A 21,586-nucleotide genomic window follows, 5' to 3' on the forward strand; every position below is an offset into this window, starting at 1 on the left:
ATGTGAAGTATTTAAAATATTTGAAGTTTGCACAACTTTTAAGATGATAAATGTACTACTATGCGTATATTTTGTAGCTGAAAGGAACTGTAATTTGAACTTATTCATTCATTTATTTATAAATGCTAAAGAAATGGGACAACAGAAATTTCTTGGTGACCATTTGGTGAAATTTCAAGTCTCGAATAAATCTCGCTGCATATTCTCACATCTGGTGATTGCAACATGTTAATTATATTTTTGTCAATAAAAACTAATAACAGTTGTGTTACTGCATTGATTTTAATTCTTGAAAGAGTATTACAGGGTCTGCTAGAAACACCTGATGGGTTTTTTTTTTTTTTCGTATTCCTACAAAATGTTACATTACTTTAACATTTATTTCTTAGCAAAGATACATTTCTGTTTTATTGGAGAATTACACTGTTGCTTGAAAATCACATTACTTAAGCATCCACCATTGTGATTAATGCACCCGTTTAGTCTTGCCAGAAATGATGACATAACTCATTGCAGTGTATCTCTCAGAATTTCCTGAATGCACTTGCAAATTTTTTCAGCTTATCAAATATCTCACAAACATTGCTGGAAAACTTCCTGCTTTGAATAAACCCACAATAATGTGTTGCAGTCAGATCAGATGAGTGCTAGTTATTTCCAAAGCCAGAAATATTTTTCCCAAGAAACATTCCCCTGAAAACTGCCATGGATTCATGCATTGTGTATGGTGTTGCTTAATTTTGCTGAAAACATTTATGATATGGATTAATCTTGTGCCAGAAATGTTTCCAATAGGGTTTTTGTAGTGCACTGAATTCACTGTAACATCATTGTCTTCTTTGTCTTAAAAAAATATATATATATGGTTTGATATTGTCATTGGATAAAATGCAGCACTGTACACCGTACTCATGTAGCACTACTGGTGAAGTTCACCTGGATTTCTTTTGGCCTAATATCAAAAGTTTTGTTGGTTTACATATCTTAACAAATGGAAGTGGGCCTCATCTGACATTATTAATCTGTTCAGGATATTTCCATTCAGCTTCCATTAATTCCAGAAACTCATTATAAAACTGAAGTTTTTTTTCTCTTGTCCTAAACATTAGGATGTTGGTAACCTGTATTTTGTAAGGATGATAATACAAATCTTTGGTAAAAATTCTGTAAATACTACTCTCTGACAAATCAAGAGGAAATCTGCTCCAAACACTTGTTTCAGAGCAGACTGCAGAGGATGGCATATTTTACATAATTTGTGTTTTCTGCCATTAGAACCAAATGGCAGTGTCCTGGAGGTTTGGTGTTCTTCACACTTCCTTTTTGACACCATTTTGACATACATAGTAACACAGTATTCAGACTAGGTTCATCATGCCAATTAAACTGTAGTCAGAAACTGCATTGAGTTGCTGTGATTGACTCCTTTTTTATAAACATCTCTACTGCCATAATGTGATGTTGCATGGATCATTGTTCCATTTCAACTGAATTGCAAAGCACAGGAAACACAATGGTGATTAGTATTACGGTGACACCCAATTAAATAATTTCACAAAACCTTCAAAAACACCAGCAGAAAAATATATTTAAAATAAATACGTTGAGACAAATGTTTTCAATCTAATTAGGATCTGCTTCAGGTCATTAATGTTTTGGAAGAATTAGAATGCAAGACATTTGAATTTAAATATTTTAAAATAGTCCAAACTGTAAACCCTTATAACCAGTATACAACAAAAATCACACTTAGGTTTAACATTAACATTAAAACTAAAATAAAAATTAATAAATACATTTTTAAATCATATGTGAATTAATTGATTTCCTATTTTTTAATGTTGCCAGGATCATTGAAAAAGGATTGCCAGGCATGTGAGATATTTGTCTCCTCCTTAAAATTGATGCATTACCCCTTTAGTTCAGCTTTAAAATTTTCCAGAGCCTCTAAAATTTTGATTTGATTCATGCGAAGAGAGCATCTAATGAGAGAGCGAAAAAAGTCTAAGGAGGAGGCGAATATCTCACATGCCTGGCAATCCTTTTTCAACAATTCTGGCAACATTAAAAAATAGGAAATCAATTAATTTTCATATGATTTAAAAATGTATTCATTAATTCTTGTGTTAATTTTTATTTTAGTTTTAACATTAATATTAACACCTAGGTGTGATTTTTTGCTGTATACTGGTTATAAGTTTGGATGATTTTAAAATACAGTAATATCCCGAGCTTACGCGATAGGTGGGACCGAGCGGTAACCGCGTAAGTCGGGGTATAATTTCGCATATAAATACATACAAATAATTTTTAATTGGGCCAGAGACTAAAGAAAACAATAATTTAGAAAAAAATGTTTAATAAAATCTTAGATAATACATATGTATAACAAATTAGGCCTATATTATTTTGCAGTTTTTCACATTTACTTGATTATTACGCCATAATTTTAACATTGTTTCCATCTCAGCGATAATACTGTGACGTTTACGAATGATGCTTGAATTTAAAGATTGAGCATTTTTCACAGCTTCGAGAATTTTTTCTTTGCCTTTTATAATTGTTCTGACCGACAATTCCGGTAGATCAAACTTCTTTGCCAATTCACAAATTTTCATTTTTGTATCGAAGTCTTTAATAATGGGTACGTTCGTAAAGTCAAACGAGTTAAACGCGTTAGTAACGAATCGTTCGAAAAGTCTAACGAAATAGGAATAACGATGACGTCATTCTCGTTTAACTCGTTCGACTTTACGAACATACCCAATGTTAACTTTACATTCCAAAGATAAAGTTTTTCTTTTCTTGTTTGATGCGGAAGAATTAGTTCTACTTCGTTTGGATGACATAGTAGAGTCTCTCGAGTCTCCGTAGATATAACAAACACAGAAATAAATAACACAAAATAAATTGTAACTATGTGTCGATTCCGCACGACACATCCGAACATGTAAGCTGAACAATAGTGTGGGGGGAGTGAGTAATCAAGGGTTGCATGGCGCTCAAACAAAAGGCAAATCGACGAGATTTGAAATCGTGTAACTCCGGGTTCGTGTAAGTCAAGGTATTACTGTATTTAAATTCAAACATCCTGCATTCTAATTCATTCAAGCATTAATGACCTGAAGCAGATCCTAATTGGATCAAAAACATTTGTCTCAACATATTTATTTTAAATATATTTTTGTGCTGGTGTTTTTGAAGGTTTTGTGGAGTTATTTAATTGTTTATAACCAGCTTTGTAAAGATTCAGAAGTGACACCCAGCACACATGAAACAAAAGCAATTTTAAAACCACCAGGTTTTTCTGGCATATCCTGCATATGTAAATTATATATAGATCTATATAATTATAGTAGTAATTTTCAGAATTTATTAGATTTATTATTTTATTAGAATTTGTATTTTACATAACATGTCATGGTTTTGTAAATAAAATGAATTTAATTAAATATGCATTTAATGGATGTTTTCAATAGAATTGATATTTTTAGATAAGCTAAAGATTCAAATAAACTACAGTATCTGTTAAATATATGATGCTTCACTGGAATATAAAAAACATTATTTAATTCAATATAAGTATTTTTTAGCTTTCTCATCACTTAAAAGAAATGAGAAAGATATCACTTAAATTGTATAATTTTTCAAACTTTTAAGTTTATTCTTGTTGAATAAAACTGTGCATGGTTTTGAACTTGTGTTTTGAAAAAAAGCTTTTTGATAATTTTAATATATGTATTTTAGTAATAATGTTTAGTTTTTATAAATGAAGTTGTGTTGTTTTCTTTGTGATATGTTCATTAAATTAATATTTACTTTGCTAATTATAATAAGTATTATAACAATAAATTGAAATAGCTTTTTTATTTCAGTTATATTATGACTGGATCATACAACAATTTCTTTCGCATATTCGATCGTCACACAAAACGTGACGTTATGTTAGAAGCTTCCAGAGAAATAGCTAAACCAAAGACTGTTCTTAAACCCAAAAAGGTTGTTTTTCACTTTATATTATAACAAACATAATTTTGATTTTTTTTATTTTTCTTTTTTCTTGTTTTTTAAATGTTAGGATTTGAAAATGTTTTTATTCTCCATTTTAACAATTAACAAATTTTGTGGGATTAAATATTCTTTTTGTATCAGAAAATTCCAACTAGTAAAATTTTGAATTAATAATTGTTATTTGTATGAATTCCATTATATTATTTAGAAAGTTTTTACATTCTAATTACTTTTTAGAGTACAGTTGAAATGATAAGAACCTATTCATTATTTTTATTGTTATATAATTTTTATTTCCAAATTTAGAATTTAAATATTGAATAGCACTATAGGTTTTAAAGTTTTAGCATCTTGCATATTTTATATAACAATACAAAATTATCATACATAATTCTATTGTGTATTGCTTCCAGTTTTCCTGGTGTATTAGAAGCCAAAGTGGCAAAACATAAGCAACATTACAAACAGGGCACATTTTCAACGTTAACATTGGCCACAATGCTTATGATGATGATGTTATCATTGTCATTGGTAATGCATTCCGACAACATTTACGCCAACTCAAAAAATTACACTGTTTCTTAAAGTCGGCACTTTGATAGCTCTGATGACAGTAGACAATTATCAACAGTTGAGACAACTGATGTGCATGTTGGAAACCAGAAGTTAATAGGATCGGGAGATCTTTGATAAAAATCTGTAGTTTTTCAAAAAGTTCTCATTTTTAATTGCTTTAATAATGGAAAAAATGACACAATTGAATTACAATATTAAATATTATAATTAGTTTTTAATTTTAAAATTAACTTATTACTTTGATTTTAATGAATTTTTATCTTTAAATTTGTAAAGTTTTATGCACATCCACCTTCTGGATTCAATTTCTCAACTAGGTCAGCCTGTTATATCCAGTAGTTTTAATTGTTATTCTTTAACTTTTAACTGATGTCAAAACATGAGCATTGATTCTTTCTTCAAGGAACTTTATCTCAATAAAGTGTAAGTTTTGAGCAACACATAAGTTTGGATATACAGTGGTGCCTCGTATAACGTACTTAATCTGTTCCAGGTGCATGTCCATTAAGTGAAAAGTCCGTTATACGAAATGCAAATTTTCCCATAGAAATACATGTTAAAACATAATTCGTTCCGCAGCATAAAATAACCATACTGTACCATTAAAAAAATGAAAGTGGAGCAGTCACCAATTATGCCGGGTAATCAGATGTTGTGAGGAGGAGGTGGAGGAACACTTTCTTCATACATTCATACAGATACAGACTTTTTACACATTGCAGAAGGTCTCTTTTTATTGTTTTTTAATCGGAGTCAGATTCAGGAGAGGCTACTGGGGCTTGCAGGGTCAACTCCTCTTGTTCCATCCTTTGTTTTTTGCCTGCTGGCTTCTTAAAAAACATGTCCAAGGTGGTCTGTTTCTCTCTCTCTTCTTCAAGACCTGTAGGAAATGACGGGCAAGGGTGTCGTCGTAGAGATCATTGATCCTGTTGGCGTCAGATCTGTTTGGATAATGATCATTGGTAAACTTCTGAACCTCTCCCCATTTGACAAGGAAGTTCGTGTCAACTTTCACTCCTGATGATTTCTTGCTTTGTTTCAATTGAAATCGCCTTTCTGTTTTTTTAGAAGCAATGATTTGCACAACACTTGAATAAATGTAAATACCCTGCACTGAGGTGATGTACGTAATAACAAGGGAGCAAGCCAAATCCCAACAAGAGCTCTGTACTTCAGATATACTAGTAATATATTCTAATAATACTAATATATTATAAAAATAGCAGATTGTCATTGGCAACAGCAAAACAGTAGAAACATCATTCCTTGTTTGCAGAAAGTTTGTTGTTCGCCTCACATAATTTGCCGAACGGAATGTCCATTGTTTGCAGCCAGTCCATTGCTCGAGTCACATAACGGCCAAACAGAAAGTCCATTATTTGAGGCATACATTATACAAGGCACACTATATTTTAAAATAATTAAATAAATAAATAAGTTAAAACAGTGAAATAACTGGAAGAAAATTTAACTTTTACCGTTCAATGGTATTCCTGCTGATTTTTTGTAAAGTTTGCTCATTAATACATTAAATAGAGTGCCAAGTTTTAAGGTGTTTGATTATTGGTGCAAAATTATATACTTTTTGAAGATTATTACTAAAAGAGAGTGAATTTTTCTCTGTTTTTAGTGTTAAATTATTTTAATCAATAATTTCTGTTTTAGCATTAAAAAAATATATGGAAACTTCAACATTATCAAATTTGTAGATCGATATTTTTATGATGTAGCTATATTTATGAGAGTTTAAAAAATTATTTATTTATGTTAGGTATAACTGAATAAAATGACAGTAAAGACCCATCAAAAGTTTCGTATCTAAAAAAGTGATTGATGGTGGTTCACAATTGTAATTTTTGAATTCAAGAACAATTATTTACATAAAATTTCTTTTCTACTATGAGATTATTTGGATGTTAAAAATTTTACTTTCCATCACTATGATTTTATTATAAGATTAATTGCTTTATCACAAAAATATTATATCTACAGTGAGGATTGTCTGCTTATTATCTATGTAACAATTATGTCAAATCTAATTATAATAATTGTGTATTACATTTATTACCTGATTTTTATATTGGTAGTAAATCCAGTCTATTGATTTAGGTGTGCACAGGCGGAAAGAGGAAAAAAGACGAAATAAGTGTAGATTGTTTAGATTACACTCGAAAAATTCTTCATACAGCATGGCATCCTCAAGAAAACATAGTTGCTGTTGCTGCAACTAATAATTTATATCTCTTCCAAGAAAAGTTTTAATAAATGAAAGAATGTACAGATGAATCAGGTAATTTTATAAATTATTAAAATAAAATTTGAAATTCAATTTAAAAAGTCAGAATGATGGATGATTGAAATCTATTCAAATTCCTCCCTATTGATAGATAATCAGAAATTTTAATTCTTGAAATTTTAAAGACAGGTTCCATTTGTGGAATGGATCTGTCACTCGTCTGACAGTTGGACTATCAGACTAAATTCTTCTATGTGAGTAATCTTCATTCCAACTGGCAGTTCGTCAAAATGTGTGATAATTCTTTGGAAATAAAATCCCTAAATATTTTTCAATTACTAACAATTGGCTACTTCTGTTGGTTTTCTTTCTAAATATTTATATTGAAAAGATGTCATTCCTTGGATTTATATAGTTTCTTCAAATTTTTTGTGTGTTACATTTATATTTCTGTAACTTATGTCTTAATCTCGGTAGTTATTTATTTATATATAAAATTTTCATTTGTCATTATATATACAGTAGGTTTCATCTAACTAGTTTGCTTGCTACAGTATTACAGTAGATCAGTACGTTTTTAAGATTTTTCAGTTTATTTACGTATAGTAGATTCTTGATGAGTTGAACTTAATTTGAAATTCTTGCTAACTCAAATTTTATTTTTGTCTTGGCTTAACTTTCATAAACTCAATGCTTTCTGTATCACTATAAGTCTAGCCTATGTATTATTTCTAATAATGATTTGTTTTATGAAATTTGTATGCATTTGTGTAACTATTTAAAGCAGGGGTCAGAAACTGGCAGCCTGTGGCCCATTAAGGTTTCATATAAGGCCTGATGCCTTGATGGTTTCTTTTCTAAAAATCAATGTTTCTAACATCTTGTGGAGATTAAAACAAAAAAAAAAATTGAACTTATAACTTTTATGTAAGTCATAAAGGCCTGGCAAAAAAAGGTGTCTTTGTTTGAGCTATTTTTTTTAATGCATTAAGATATAAAATCAAAAAAAGAAATTTTTGTAAAATTAATTGAACAAATGTACTTGATTATAGATACATTTTATATTGAAGTAATTCTTTTATAGTGAAGAACATTGCAGAAGTCTGAACAGCTCCATCAAAATTTCCAGAATTATACTGAATTTTAGCTACTTAAAAGTATAAAAGAGTTGAACTAATATAAATTACAATGTTTTTATTAACAATTTTATAAATATAATTTGGATTTTTGTGATAAATTTTCTTCTTTGAATGACAAAAGTGTACCCTTTAAATTATATTTTGTATTTAGGAATAGACTTTATCCAAATTTCACAATTGTTATTTTTTGGTATAAGGATACCTTCATCTTTCCTATTTTGAAATGGGAATTTTGGTTTAAGTTGAAAAATAGTGTCCTTGATTAAGAATCATTTTGTTTTTTATCATTCAGTTGGACATAATGAAAGAAATAATCTTGAAATTGATGATGATGATTTACAAATTTTAGGGAGAAATAAATATGATTTTTTTTTGTAAGTAAGTACAACATACTTTGACATCATATTAGTTTATAAAATAAAAGTTTTAATAAAATTACTTTTATTTTTCAGTTTTTCATCGCATACTGGCAGATATCAGGTTGGAGAACATTGATTTGAACACAATTCCATAAATCTGTTATATTAGCAACAATGGACCCAATACTTCTATATTGCTGATGTGAAAAGTCTCAGAGTTGCAAGAAAATGCAACCGGTATAGTAATAATTGTTTTAGTTAATGCAGCTGGTGGTCACAAGTGTTCAAAGTGAATTGTGAAGAGAATAATGCCTCCATCAATGTGATTATTTGTAACAGATTGTCTTGTGGATCTTTGGGCTATTCATCCCAACTTACCTTCCTGTTATTCCTGTGCCTTCTGCTCATATTTTAGGCTTCACAGGGTTTGCCCATTGATCTTCAGCAGTTGTGTCCACTCTCAGCAAGCCAAAGTCACTGATGCCTGCCGGAGATACTCTGTGATTATCTCCTCCCTAACCTAGTTTGCTGCCTCCCTTGTGCCATTTGTGTATCACTTCTCAAATTGTGAAAAATTTGTAAACAAAACGTGTGATGATGTAACTATTGATACAAGTTTCGGAGAGAGTGTTGCATATGAATGTATGTGCAGAAGTGATAGGATTTGATTGCGTGATTGCAAGAACACATCAAACTGTAAAAAATGTAAATAATAAAAAGAAAGCTTGCATGATTTTTAAAATGGAGCATTTTTTCCTCGGCCTCTCACATGCAAAGTTCAAGTGAGTATCCGACGTTGCGAGCACAATGAATTCTATTTTGGGGCCATAGCTTAATTACAAGGGTTCCATGCCGAGCATTGTGGCATTCAGAGGGAGATCAATTCTTGTCATGAAAGAAGCCATAATGTTTTGTCTTCCAATGTGTTCATACCAAGTCATTTTAGAAATAGTTTGTCAACCATTATCATAAAAATATCCAGACAAGAAAATAAAATCCATTTCATTGGTAAAGACAGTCCAAGAATGTAGTTATGCATCTGTTTGACGTTCAGGCAGTTATTTTTTCTTGTATATTTATGCAAATGAACAAGCAGTATGTCAGATAAATATTAGGCTAAAAGTTTAAGTACAAGATGTCCAAATAAGTACTTTAACCCTCTGATGCGTAAACGTTTTAAAGCGTTTCTTTCACAGAACCTTCAAAGCACAAAATATCTGTTATATTAGGTTTTAGGTGAACTTTATAAATAAAAAGCTACACATGTATAGGCAATCATATTTTAAGTTAAAAGATTATAGTACAAAAATATTTAAATTTATGGTCACAGCATTCCATTTGAAAAGAAAAATTATACTTCAAAATTTCATACAATTATAGTGAAATGTGTGTCAAAGGATTAAATTGGCTAGCATTATTATGAAATTTATAGTTCTTATATGGACTTCTTGTATAAATAACATCCAAGATCTAAAATGTATTTAAAATTTTATATTTTATAGAACATTGTAAATTATAAAAAGAGGGCATATTCATAAATCCATCATTTTAGTCGTAGAAGAGTGCAATAATATATCTTAATATAGAACGTTTAATAAAGACTTAGTATAATTAATTTTTATTTAATGTTCGAATTTATATGGATTTCATACGTCATCATCACGTTCCATCATCGGTCCAGGATATGAAATGCCATGTCCATTTAAAAGAAACAACAGTTTTCGACAGCTTATTTATATTGAAATTTGCACTCGTTTTTAAGACGGAACATATAATTCCCAATATTGAGATATAAAGTATCCATGAGTGGAACGGCAGCTACGTAAATGATCTTTACACAATACATTTGTTCCCGGCCAAATCTGGCATTTTATTAAAAGCATATTCACCTGACAAACTGCTTGTTATAATCACTTGGCATTTTCAGAATAACCGAAATAGACTGTCGTTATCAACCGTCTCCAAAACTATGTGTTTCCTAGGTTTTTTCAATTCTGTACCTACATTGCATACATTACCAGTGTTTCACAATCAGTCAATTTCTGCTCAATAGCAGTTCATCCTGTGACAATGTATAAAATATATCATTGTTGTGTTATAAATCAGATGCAAGATAAATATGAAAAAAATTATGAAAATAAAACTTATCTCATACAAAATTGAGTACTTTTCTTTTTTTAAGGATGGCACAATTTAAAAAATTAAATCAGATATATTTACAATATGCCTGCAAAACTAAGGGGGGAGAGAAATTTTTCATAAACTTTAATATATATATATATACTATTCAGTTGTGGAATATACAGCACTATAAATCGTACGTCATTTTGGTTATAGTTAATTGGACTTTCCATACTTTTGTTCATGGGTTCTACAGTCAGAAATATATTTTGTACATGTGGAAAAATTATTTTGATCCCAAAATAATCAAATTCACAAAATTATATTTGCCAATTGTTGAAAGTTTAATAATAAATATATTAAAGTATTTACACTCCAAACGTAAAGATATTTGCAAAAATTAAAAAGTTACATCATTTTAAAGTAAGATTGAACAAAAGTATGGAATGCTGATGATTAATATTGTGTAGGGCCACCTTTGCAACTAATTACCGCCGTAATCCTTCGTGGAATTGTAGAAATAAGTTTTCTTACATAGTTTTTGATCGACCTCTCTCCGTGATTCTTTGTTTTCTATACAGTAGTTGTAGCTCCTTTTCAGACATTATTCTCTTCAGAACAGTTCAAAACATTTTTCAGCAGGTGTTAATATATCGGACACTAGCAGGAAAAGGTTACCGTTACACTAAAGCTACAACAAAGCCGTATATAACAAAAAAACGAAATACTGAAATGGGCCAAAAGTCATCTCATTGCCACTCATTAACAGTATATGTTCACAGGTGAATCAAAAATATGTATTGACTATGGTGATGATGGCAGTACATTAGTTTATAGATCGGATGAATTAAAATGGGATGAAATTTTTCGTCAGCAAAATTTCCTAAATATGTAATGTATAAATTGTAAAGCAGTCGTCTTTAATAGTACATTGAATGCCAATGGTTATTAGAATCTTTAATCGTTAAAATATCCGATGATGATTTTGACCACGAGGACGACCATGATTTCGTCTACCATAATAACAACGTATGCCACAGGCTAGACAAATTAAGCAATGGATTCAAGAAGCATTTAGAATGGTCTGGCAACAGTCCAGATGTATCCCATTGATAATATTTGGAATGTTCTGAAGAGAATGGTGTCTGAAACGAAGCTATAGCTATAGAATAATTCGAATCACGGCCATGGGTCGATCCTAAACTATGTAATAAAACTTATTTCTACAATACTACAAAGAATTACGAGTGTAATTAGGGCAAAAAGTGGCCATACACAATATAAATCATCAGTATTCCATACTTTGGTTCAACTCTTACTTTGTTTAAAATGATGTAACTGTAATTTATGCAAATATCTTTACGTTTGGTGTGTAAATTCTTTAATATATCTATCATATTCTCTAATTGTTAAAAGTTGGATATATTTTTGTGAATTGGATTATTTTAAGATAAGAATTTTACCACAACAATTACAAAATATTCCATACTTTAGTTCAGGGGTTTTTTAACTCTTCGCCCTGTGAGCACTAAGAGGGCCTCTTTTTGCAAGCCCATAATGGGCTTGCATTATGGGTTCGTAATGGGGCTGCTGAGTGGTGAGGGACGGGGCCCGACATATCCGAACGGACCACCTTACGAAAAAGTCCTGGGGATTTTTCGACCCGTTCGGATTCGAACCCGAGTCCTCCAGAGCGGTAGGGGTTGCGTATGTATATATATAACGTATTTATGCTTTGTACTGCCACAGTCCAAAATAATTTTCATTTCTTTATTTAGTAATTCACTGTAAAATATTAAGAGATTGATCTTGATAAATAACAGTTGTAATATTCTGTTCGGGCATTAAACACTTTTTTCCCTAGATTCACTATTGTTTGGATGTCACTAGCATTTTTTTTCTAATATATTATTGATAAATATAGAATGGGTTTTCAGTTGCATTATTTTGCAAGTGATATGCTGGTTCCTCGGTGCTTTCCTCTGTGGAATGATTAGATGGTGGTTCAGCTATCTTTTGTTTTTTTAAACATTTTTGAAGGAATATTTGAATTTCGTCTTTTATAGCGATTGTATCGTTCTATTTTATATTTTCTTGACATATGTGAGGAAGTAACGGTGTTACTCATTCTGAACTGTGTTGAAACGACCGAAAAAAATGACAGACAAATTTCTTGTATATTTGTGATATTTTTTATTTTTAAAAATAAGGGAATGTTTACCAAACCGTTAGTTTATTAATACAACTGGAATAATTACAGGTAAATTTTAAATGAGGAAACGTCAGTTTATGCTGATCGATGAAACTAAAACAGATTTGTTAATAAAGATCTGTTTCCAATTTGAAATTGGTTTATCTACAATTGTGAGGATATTTCGGGACCGGCATAATTCTACTATTGTACTATTTAATTAATTGTATATATCATACTAACGATTACAAATAAATGACCAGGAAGGAATATAGTTAAAAAAACTTGATATTTTCAAAGACCCAATGTTTGAAAATATTAGATGCATTATTGACTAATTAAACCCTTCCAAACTTTTATATGGTTTAAAGTTTCTTTTGTGTAAGTAGGTATACGTAGTTTGCGTAAGATAAAAATTGGATTTTGAGACATTCGGATTTAATTGTTTAAAAACGTTATTTTTGACGTATTCGTCTAATGGATCTGGAAATTCCAAATCTTTATATTTGTTTTTCTTGATAACTTTTGATTCAATAACTTACGAATGAAAATAATTTCCAGACATCGTACACTTGTGTGTCGTTTAAATACGACCAACCAGAAATAAAGCGGAAGTCCAAGCAAGGCTTTCATACAGAACATGCTCATGTTTTTGTTCATCCAAGAATGCAGTGTATATTTTAGAGATTTCTGTAGAATGTAACTACAGAAATCTCTAAAATTCAAAAGGTAGGAACTTTTTTTTATTTGTAACGTAATCGGCAAGGTACTTTTAATTGACTGTGTTTTTAAAATACATTTAAGAGTTAAATAATTATAACACTAAGTTTTGCTCCATTCCTTTCGAGTGCTCTTCGTAAGATTTTTGACATTATTCCTTCAATAATTGTGATTAAAGATTTTTCTCTGAATGGAAAAGAGTAACGTCCACAAAGATTTTTTTTATTTTAATGACGTGTCGCGTACTCGTACCACATTAACATTATTATTTTAGCCAAAATTGAGTTCTGCGCAGTCGCATTTCCTTCGGCAATTAAAAAGGGGTATTGTAAAAATTTCCACGCTTTCGGTTACTTTTCTAAGAAAATCTTTTTTCGGGTGAAAATGTCCTACGTCCATACGCTGAATTTTTTACTTTGCCCGAGTTTACGGTGAACGTTTCTAATAACTTTATCGAATTCGTTCGATAAGGGAATGGGTCAAAAACTGGCCCTTAAGATTTTCAATTTTTTGGACTAGGGAAATTTTGAAACGTCGAGAAATTCAAAACAATTCGAGGACTTTTTCTGAATGTATGGATGTTAATAGGGTTCGTCTAACGGGATCCCGTCTTTTTCATAAGAACAAGAAATTTGCGAGATTTTCCTGGTTATGTTGTGTTAAGGTCGAGGAAATTTTGCAAATAGAAAGTATAATTAACTCATAAACTGTCAGAATACATCGTATTTATTAATTTTAAGCTCGCTTATTAGTTAAAATTTTTGTTCGTTATGGCATGTCACAAATGGTCAATCAATACGTAGCCTATTTGTGGCAGGACACTGAAAATTCTTTACTTGTCATAACCTGTAATATCTCGAATAATTGTGCCCTTGCTGTCTTAATTTTTAACCGTGCCCAGTAGCTTCAATAACTGCGTAACGCCGGGGTGTACAAATTGGGCAAGGATACAAACGAGTATGAAGTCTGTAAATATTAAGTTTTTCCAAGTCTATGTTATTTAATTTTATCAGCAAAACAGATGTTAGATCCTGTTTTGCAGTACCTGCTGATTCTGCTTTCAATGATACAGATAAAGTACCAGGTGGTGCAAGCTCATTTGCAATGACTTTAGCTGTGAAGCTTGATGCCATTATTAAAGCAGCCGATGTAGACAAATACGGCCCACCGGACTTCGTCCCCGCACTTTGTGTGGACTAGGCCCTGAACACTGGGAGTTCGGTCGTGAGTTCGCGCCGCACTCGGAAGGGCTGGCAGCGTGGAGTTTCGGGTTTTCTCCATGTCGATGACGCCTGAATAGGGGCCAGTTTTTTATAAAAAGTCCTCCCGGAAGACATTCTTTTCCCCGCACGCGTATTGACCATTCTATAAAACCGTCTCTTCATTTGCCTAGCGATCAAAACCAAGCTATTCGGAGGATAAACTCCGTATTAATACCCCTTACGATAGAAAGAAATCAAGAATGCTAGACAGCAAAAGAAGTACTGCAACGCATCTCGAAAATGAACTAGAAATCTTCCAGACTACAGGTGAAAAATACTTTAAAATGCACTACAGACGATTCCACCCACATCAATTGAATCGGAAAGAGCATTCTCCGTAGCAAGACATTTCATTACTAAAATAAGAACCAGATTGAGTGATCAAAGTATCGACCATCTTTGTTTTTTAAAACCTTATTAAAAAATTTACAATAATATTTTGTATTATGTTTTATTTAAAAAACGAAAATTACCTTCTAAGTTAAAGTTTGATCTAAGTTCAATTTTTTCTTTAAATTTTCTACTCAATTCAAATGTATTTTGTTGTGTTATAAGCAGTTCCCAACAAACTTTAATAGATTTTTTCTATTTGTGAAAATTTCTACGTAATTCAAAAGTAATTTTTAATACATATTTTACACAGCATCATTAATATTATTATTATTTTGGAGGTTGCGGGACGTATTAAATTACTTAAAAAATGAAAAATAATTTTAAATTCGGTTTTAAGATTTATTTTATATCTTAAAAATAATTGATTAGATCCGGGAAACAGATAACTTGTTTTCTCGAAATCCCGGGGCAAAGAACTGGGAAATGAGAAACCCTAGATGTTAGTGTTTGGGGGGGTACGACTTTGTTCACCCTCTTTGAAAGCTTAATAACTTCCGTGCTTTTTGTCGGAAAATTCTGAAGTTTTGCAGGGTGATTTGTATATTAGGGGATCGATGCAATTAAATTTTGGTGGTTAAAGGTTGAGGGGGTGGAGAGATACAACGGGTCGTGTGCCCTATCTCGAGTAGGGTCGGACTTAATGACGATTTTTACTGGTTATTAGCATTTACATTTTTTTTTTTATAAAACTCGTCCCTACCCTCAAAAATTATGAATTTTTGCCAACTTATAATAATTAAAAATATGATAACGGATGACACTATAAAAATTTTAAATATTGCCAGGAAAGTTAAGTAACTCATTGCTGGATGTTTTTGACTTTTTTATGTTCGGAGAGATATCTCAAAACGTGGAGATTTGCAAAACCTCTGAGGGTTAAATTTTAACACGATTCCAACACTCCCTTCTTATATATACATAACAGCCGGGAAAGTAAAAACATACAAAACCAACCCCGAAATACTCGAGGTTTTTCGACCCGTTTCGTCGATCTTTGGCCCCAGAGCGGCAGGCTGCCACCTTAACTGCTCGGCTATCTGACTGAGGTAGAGCGAGTTCCCCTTTTTCTCTTCGCGGATCCCTTTTCGAGATCTGTTTAAAAGAACAAATAAAATGCATCGAACGTTTTTTATTAATAAAAATCTAGCAACGAGATTTACGTAACTTTTCCGGCTGTTATATGATTTTATTTAAAAAACAATTTTTATATTATTAATCATAATAAACAGGAAGGCCGGTTGGCTAAGGGAGGGCGCTGGTGGTCCGGTTAATTGCGCTCCGCCGAATTAGGCGTATTTGAAGTGAGCAGTGTGGGTTCGAACCACCAGTTGCCTTCTTTAAAAAAAAAAAAAAAGCCGGTTGGCTAAGTGGTCAAGGTGGCAGCCTTCCGCTCTGGAGGACCCGGGATCGAATCCGGACGGGTCAAAGATTCCCCAGGAAACCTTCGGGGGTGGCCCCTCACCACCAGGTCGCCCCACTGTGGGCCTGGTCGAACCCATAATGGGCTTGCTATAAGAGGCCCCCTTAGTGCCCACAGGGCAGAAAGAGTAAAAAAAAAATTATAATAAGCAGAATTGTGTGGCCATCCGTTATCATATATTATTATAAAAAATGTTTACACTGTATTATTAGAAAATAGCAAAAATCCGTTTTGTGGGTAGTGACGAGTTTTATTTTTAAAAAAATTGTAAATGCTAATCACGAGTAAAATTATAGTTAATCTTATAGTTTTAAATCGAAAATAACTCAGAAATGCATTATTTCAAAAAATAAAAATTTTAATGGATGGCAACATTTTTATATTAAAAAAATCTAAAACATTTTTTAAATAACATTAAAATAAATTAAGTAGCGAAGGTGGAGAAAAATTGAATCTAATGGTATTATTTACATAATTTGTTACTAAATTAATTTATCACTATCTTAATTTCATCCCCGAACATAAAAAATAAATTAAAATTATAAAGTAATGTACTTTCGACGGCCGAACGGAATTTGCGGAACTTATTATATAATCCACTACATGTATTTTCCACCCCATGTTTCTCTGTGTATAACTCTGAAATATAAAAGTCCGTGTTTACATTTTCTTAGCATTGAAACAACAATATAAACTGTAATTAATCAAAAGACACGTAATTACCTGATAATACACGACGTCGGGAACAGACGAATCCGGAGTCCAGTTCAGAATTGTGGCTTCTCCTTCCTCGCATTGAAATATTAAAGAATTCCTAAACTTTGCAAAGTTGACGAAATTGTCGGCTTTTCTCGGTTCGGAATTATTGTTGTAAACCCAAGAACACAATCTGCCCACTACAATACATAATATTAAAAATGACACATTAGTGTAATACCGATTTATATGGAATAATTCGAGTATTCCCTTTTATACGAAATTTAAAATATTTTTAAACATAATAAATGGAAATTTTCATAAATAAATAAGCATTTCGATTCCAATGCAGTTTTGTGAATTTTATCTTTCTATTGACGATTATAATTTCATTTAATTAAATACCAATTTTATTTTATTCTAGTTTTTATTTGTTTTCTGCCTAGGATTACAATGTAAAGTGGCATTACTTCATTTATTACGGTACACTAATATTTTATAGGAATCAATGAAGATAAATAACATCCTTTTTATATATTTTTGCTGTTATAATTACTTGCCACAAACATTTTACAAAATCCAAAACTGAATAATCCTTATCTTAGATTGTCATAAAGAGAAGTAACTTTTATACATTTATTTAAAAGTACAAAGTAATTACTGTATCTTAAAATGTTCGTAAACATATATTTTAACAACATAAATTTAAGTTTATTAAAATTCCCATAGACTACCGTTTGAATTGGCGGCAGCCAGGCATTAGTATTAATGGAAATACAGTAGAGCATCGATTAACCGACTCAATTGGGAACTGGGGTTGGTCGGATAATTGAAAAGTCGGATAACCGAAAAGTACGAAAAAATCCATTATTAGTGTAGTATATTATTATATCCCATGCAATTAGTATATCGCTAATAACCTACTTCGCGTTGAATTTTCCTCCATGTTAAGCCTATCAAATTNATAAAGCGATTAATTTACGTTGCTGTCACCAGTTAAAAAAAAAAAAAAAAAACAATATGGTGTGATTATAGTTAGCCAATAATATGATAAGAAAAAGTATATTGTCCAATGGCATCCATGAATTATATGAGATATATTTAACAAAAATAATAAATTTGAAATTTCAATTTGTTGGATGTAGACAATTATTTAACCAAAATACTAGCCATAAACATGGTGTGATTGTTGCACCTTGACTTTACTTTTGTGATTTTTTAATTTTTTTCTTTGTTACTTTTTGTTACATCTAATCATTTTTTTATTTTGTATATATATGTTTTTGTAAATTATTTTTGAAATATTTTTGTTTTTTCTTTTCTTTTTTTGTTTTTAAATTTACTTATCATAAAAGAATCTTTAATATACTTACTTATAATATTTTATAACAATTAAAAATTTTGTTTAAATTCCTGTATCATCATGAATTTGAAGGAGCTAGATCCTAAGCGTCAGATGCATATTGGGAATTTTGAGAATATGGGTGCTGATTGAGGCAGATTCGGGAGGGACCAAGTTGCATGCCCCTTTTGTATTTTGGAGAATGTTACTCGATTACCTTAGGATTATTTTGGTTAGCTAATTTTACCTATTTAAAGTTGTGCAATATGCATTACTATATTTTTATTTTACAGTAACAAAACTGATTTCTTTGGTGTTGACAGGGATGACATATGTAATGAATTTGTATATTTTTGCATGTTTCTAGTCAAAATAATTTTAAATATGCACATTATAATCTGACTCCTCAATCTAGTTTGAAGAGGTCAGCACATCAAATATGCAATTCTCAGCAATGCACTAATACCAGGTTAATTTTACTAAATTTTCAATGAAGTATACAAAAATCCATTTTTCTTGTGAAGTTTTTGAAATATTAAAAGATATTAAAACACAGTTATTGCATAGATTCAAGGATATCATTCAAAGTATATTAAATACAAACCCGACTAAATATTAAACTTACTTGTATAAATAGCAGCATAATGATTTTATAAATTAAAGACTCCAACTAATTATAAATGTTAATAATATCAAAACAAGAATATTTTTGAAATTTGAAAATTATTTTTTAAATGAAAATTTCAATTATAAAATGGTTTCTTTAGATTCTCACGTTATTTTATTAATTAAATTGTATAGTTACCTGCAGAAGGATGTGGGCGTCCTCTTCTGTCAAACTGTACGCCTGCATAAACTTTAACTTTCTGCAAGATTTACAATAGTATAAATATTTAATTATCATCACATAATTTATCTAATTACAGTTAAAATTATTTATACAAGAATACTTTTTTTACTTTAATTTCAAATAGTTTCGATAAAATTTTCAGTAATAGAAGTTTACTTTATATGTTACTTCTTGGAATATATATGTTACTGTGAAAGACCGAAATTAGAGAATGTCAATATTCTCCGGTGAATGTCGACACATACAAAATACGTCGGTGAAAGACCGAATATTTTGTTATATTATTATTAGTGTTGTAACGAATAGTATATTCGGCCTCAGGCCAAATACCGAATATTCGGCCAGGAGCGTAGACGAATAGCCGAATATTCGGCGAAACTATTTGGCTTGATTAACGCAAGTACGAAAATTGGCACGCAAACCGCATTATAGCCAGGACCTGCTCTCCATTGGCCAACTGTCACTACGCTTCGCCAATCGCGTTAATTCTTGACAGTTCAGACAAAAGTGTCATGGCAGTATGTGATAAATGACGATATCAACTGTGAATAACAATGAAATGACCTACACATGTAAATAATGGAAAAAGAACAGAGAAAGACCACAAAGTGAAAATGTGAAAATACATATGAAATTGAGTCGACAGCATAATAGAACAAGTCGAAGCAGCTTATTGGCGCCAAATTTGCGGCCGTCAATGCCAAACAAGTATTGTCATAGACTTCGGAAAGCTTAATGCTTGTAATGAAAGTCACTTAGTGTGCATGGGCGAAACCCTGGGACCATTCGGGCTATCAAGCTGTCTCGAATCTGTGAAATCATAACTATGACATAACTATCTGCCTCTTTTCTACGTTATCACCAGGCTATGAGTCACGTAATTATAAAATGGAAACACAACGATGGAAAAGTGACGAATCGAAAGTATCGTGAGCGCGTATTATGATGTATGCATAGGCATACATGGATTAGAGCGATAGAGGAAAGATAAAAGAAAGAGCAAAGACGAGCGCTTAAAAAGAATAGACAGGGTCAGACCCTCAGATGTGTGTGACAATTCTCGAACGAATAGGTGTGTACATATGCTGATATTTCTAATTATAAATTGTAAATACATGTGACTAATATTATTTTTTTTATTTTGTGAATGTTATAAGATATAAATAAATATAAATAAACAACACTAACCCGATAACATTAAATCTAAATACCAAAATGATTAACTTACTGTGTTTTTGTTATTTCTTACTCCTGTTTTTAGGTATTCGGTATTCGGCCGAATAGTGATTAAATATTCGGTATTCGGCCGAATAGTGAAAAATAGGCCGAATACNCACGTACGAAAATTGGCGCGCAAACCGCATTATAGCCAGGACCTGCTCTCCATTGGCCCACTGTCACTACGCTTCGCCAATCGCGTTAATTCTTGACAGTTCAGACAAAAGTGTCATGGCAGTATGTGATAAATGATGATATCAACTGTGAATAACAATGAAATGACCTACACATGTAAATAATGGAAAAAGAACAGAGAAAGACCACAAAGTGAAAATGTGAAAATACATATGAAATTGAGTCGACAGCATAATAGAACAAGTCGAAGCAGCTTATTGGCGCCAAATTTGTGGCCGTCAATGCCAAACAAGTATTGTCATAGACTTCGGAAAGCTTAATGCTTGTAATGAAAGTCACTTAGTGTGCATGGGCGAAACCCTGGGACCATTCGGGCTATCAAGCTGTCTCGAATCTGTGAAATCATAACTATGACATAACTATCTGCCTCTTTTCTACGTTATCACCAGGCTATGAGTCACGTAATTATAAAATGGAAACACAACGATGGAAAAGTGACGAATCGAAAGTATCGTGAGCGTGTATTATGATGTATGCATAGGCATACATGGATTAGAGCGATAGAGGAAAGATAAAAGAAAGAGCAAAGACGAGCGCTTAAAAAGAATAGACAGGGTCAGACCCTCAGATGTGTGTGACAATTCTCGAACGAATAGGTGTGTACATATGCTGATATTTCTAATTATAAATTGTAAATACATGTGACTAATATTATTTTTTTTATTTTGTGAATGTTATAAGATATAAATAAATATAAATAAACAACACTAACCCGATAACATTAAATCTAAATACCAAAATGATTAACTTACTGTGTTTTTGTTATTTCTTACTCCTGTTTTTAGGTATTCGGTATTCGGCCGAATAGTGATTAAATATTCGGTATTCGGCCGAATAGCGAAAAATAGGCCGAATAC

The 21,586-nt window shown here is 31.4% G+C and overlaps 2 protein-coding genes across 2 annotated transcripts in view; one reads left to right on the forward strand and one right to left on the reverse strand.

Moving 5' to 3' along the window:
• The window catches only part of LOC111641522 (protein phosphatase PP2A 55 kDa regulatory subunit-like), an 80,163-nt gene extending 70,243 nt beyond the window's left edge, over window positions 1–9,920 (forward strand). Inside the window, exons 7-9 of the mRNA XM_023387692.1 lie at window positions 3,876–3,999; window positions 6,697–6,877; window positions 8,415–9,920. Of these exons, the coding sequence (XP_023243460.1) occupies window positions 3,876–3,999; window positions 6,697–6,849 (277 nt within the window). The 3' untranslated portion in view covers window positions 6,850–6,877; window positions 8,415–9,920. The remainder of the gene's footprint in view (window positions 1–3,875; window positions 4,000–6,696; window positions 6,878–8,414) is intronic.
• A 6,881-nt stretch (window positions 9,921–16,801) lies between these two features.
• Window positions 16,802–21,586, reverse strand: part of LOC111641523 (protein Skeletor, isoforms B/C-like) — a 23,489-nt gene continuing 18,704 nt past the window's right edge. The window contains exons 14-16 of the mRNA XM_023387693.1: window positions 19,272–19,332; window positions 17,152–17,324; window positions 16,802–17,067 (exon numbers count right to left, since the gene is read on the reverse strand). Coding sequence (XP_023243461.1) covers window positions 16,927–17,067; window positions 17,152–17,324; window positions 19,272–19,332 — 375 coding nt within the window. The 3' untranslated portion in view covers window positions 16,802–16,926. The remainder of the gene's footprint in view (window positions 17,068–17,151; window positions 17,325–19,271; window positions 19,333–21,586) is intronic.

This window comes from Centruroides sculpturatus, unplaced genomic scaffold (assembly GCF_000671375.1).
Source record: "Centruroides sculpturatus isolate CEXI.00-Female unplaced genomic scaffold, Cexi_2.0 scaffold1422, whole genome shotgun sequence".
NCBI classification, from domain to species: domain Eukaryota; kingdom Metazoa; phylum Arthropoda; class Arachnida; order Scorpiones; family Buthidae; genus Centruroides; species Centruroides sculpturatus.